Source organism: Manacus vitellinus, unplaced genomic scaffold (assembly GCF_001715985.3).
Source record: "Manacus vitellinus isolate BGI_N305 unplaced genomic scaffold, ASM171598v3 scaffold_99_pilon, whole genome shotgun sequence".
In the NCBI taxonomy this organism is placed as follows: Eukaryota; Metazoa; Chordata; class Aves; order Passeriformes; family Pipridae; genus Manacus; species Manacus vitellinus.
Window position 1 is genome coordinate 225,607 of NW_021940916.1, and position 1,330 is coordinate 226,936.

At 67.2% G+C, this 1,330-nt stretch overlaps 1 protein-coding gene across 1 annotated transcript in view; it reads left to right on the forward strand.

Moving 5' to 3' along the window:
- Positions 1-179: 179 nt before the first annotated feature.
- The window catches only part of GAMT (guanidinoacetate N-methyltransferase), a gene marked incomplete at its 5' end in the record, with an annotated part of 1,958 nt that continues 807 nt past the window's right edge, over positions 180-1,330 (forward strand). The window contains 4 exons of the mRNA XM_029965336.1: positions 180-557; positions 638-701; positions 1,047-1,114; positions 1,188-1,324. Coding sequence (XP_029821196.1) covers positions 180-557; positions 638-701; positions 1,047-1,114; positions 1,188-1,324 — 647 coding nt within the window. The remainder of the gene's footprint in view (positions 558-637; positions 702-1,046; positions 1,115-1,187; positions 1,325-1,330) is intronic.

The following is a 1,330-nucleotide window of genomic DNA, read 5'->3' on the forward strand; positions in this document are numbered from 1 at the left end:
TGTCAGGGGGACACATTCCCCAGAGGGGATGGGGGAGTGGGGAGGGGGTCCGGCCACCTCCCATCCAGGACCTGCCGCTTTTGGGGCTGTTTCCAACGTGCCACTGGAGGAGGGTTTGGCGGTTTGGCAGCATCGCTGTGGGATGTTCTTTGTTCCCGCCGTGATCCCCTGGGGGGGCTTGGTGGGGGCAAAGGGGCACTGTGGGATCAGCCAGGGGGGCAGCAGGTGACAGGGACACGGGGCTGAGCTCAGCGCCAGCGGCGTCACACGCTCCCAACCTGCCCCAAAAACGCCCAATTTGGGGAAAGAACAAGGCAGAATTCGGGGCTGGCGGGGGTCCAAGGCAGAGCAAACCCAGGACTGTGTGTCCCTGGGGATGCCTGGCCCCCCCAGCTGCCCTCCTGTCCCCAGGTGGGCGCGTGCTCGAGGTGGGCTTTGGCATGGCCATCGCCGCCTCCAAGGTGCAGGAGTTCGACATCCAGGAGCACTGGATCATCGAGTGCAACGAGGGCGTGTTCCGGCGCCTGGAGCAGTGGGCCAAGGCACAGCCACACAAGGTCAGCCCGGGGAGGGCTGTGCCAGGGCTGGGGGGTGCCTGTGCCCCCCTCACCTCAGCCCTCTGTCCCCCTGCCCGCAGGTGGTGCCCCTGAAGGGGCTGTGGGAGGACGTGGTGCCGACGCTGCCGGATGGGCACTTCAGTGGTGAGACATCCCCAGAGGGAGAGCGAGGGGCTGGGTGGGGTCCCCATGGCAGAAGGGGGTGCACAGCAAGGCAGGAGCCTGGGGCAGGGGGTGCTGGGACATCCCTGAACCGTGGAAAGGGGGGGAGCAGTTTGGCCAGGGTGGGGTGGGCACCCAGCCCCCTCCATCCCATGGGACCTGGGAGAGACACCGGGGGAGCAGCACGTCGGTGCCTTCCAGGCTCAGAGACACGGGGGGCAAACTGCAGTAGGAAAACCCAGAGCCAGGCTGTCAAGGGGGGCCTTCCCCTGGCACTGGAGCCCCCAGGGTCTGTCCCGGCTGACGGGCGGTCCCGGTGCCCCCCAGGGATCCTGTACGACACGTACCCGCTGTCAGAGGACACGTGGCACACGCACCAGTTCAACTTCATCAAGGTAAGGTGTGGGGAGCAGCTGGGGGGCAGGGGGAGCCTGGAGAGGTGCCGAGTTCCCTGGATTCCCACGGCAGGGTCACGCCTTCCGCCTGCTGCGGCCCGGGGGGGTCCTCACCTACTGCAACCTGACCTCGTGGGGGGAGCTGCTGAAGAGCAGGTACAGCGACATCGAGAGGATGTTTGAGGTGAGGCTGTCCCCGTGTCCCGCCGTGCCCCC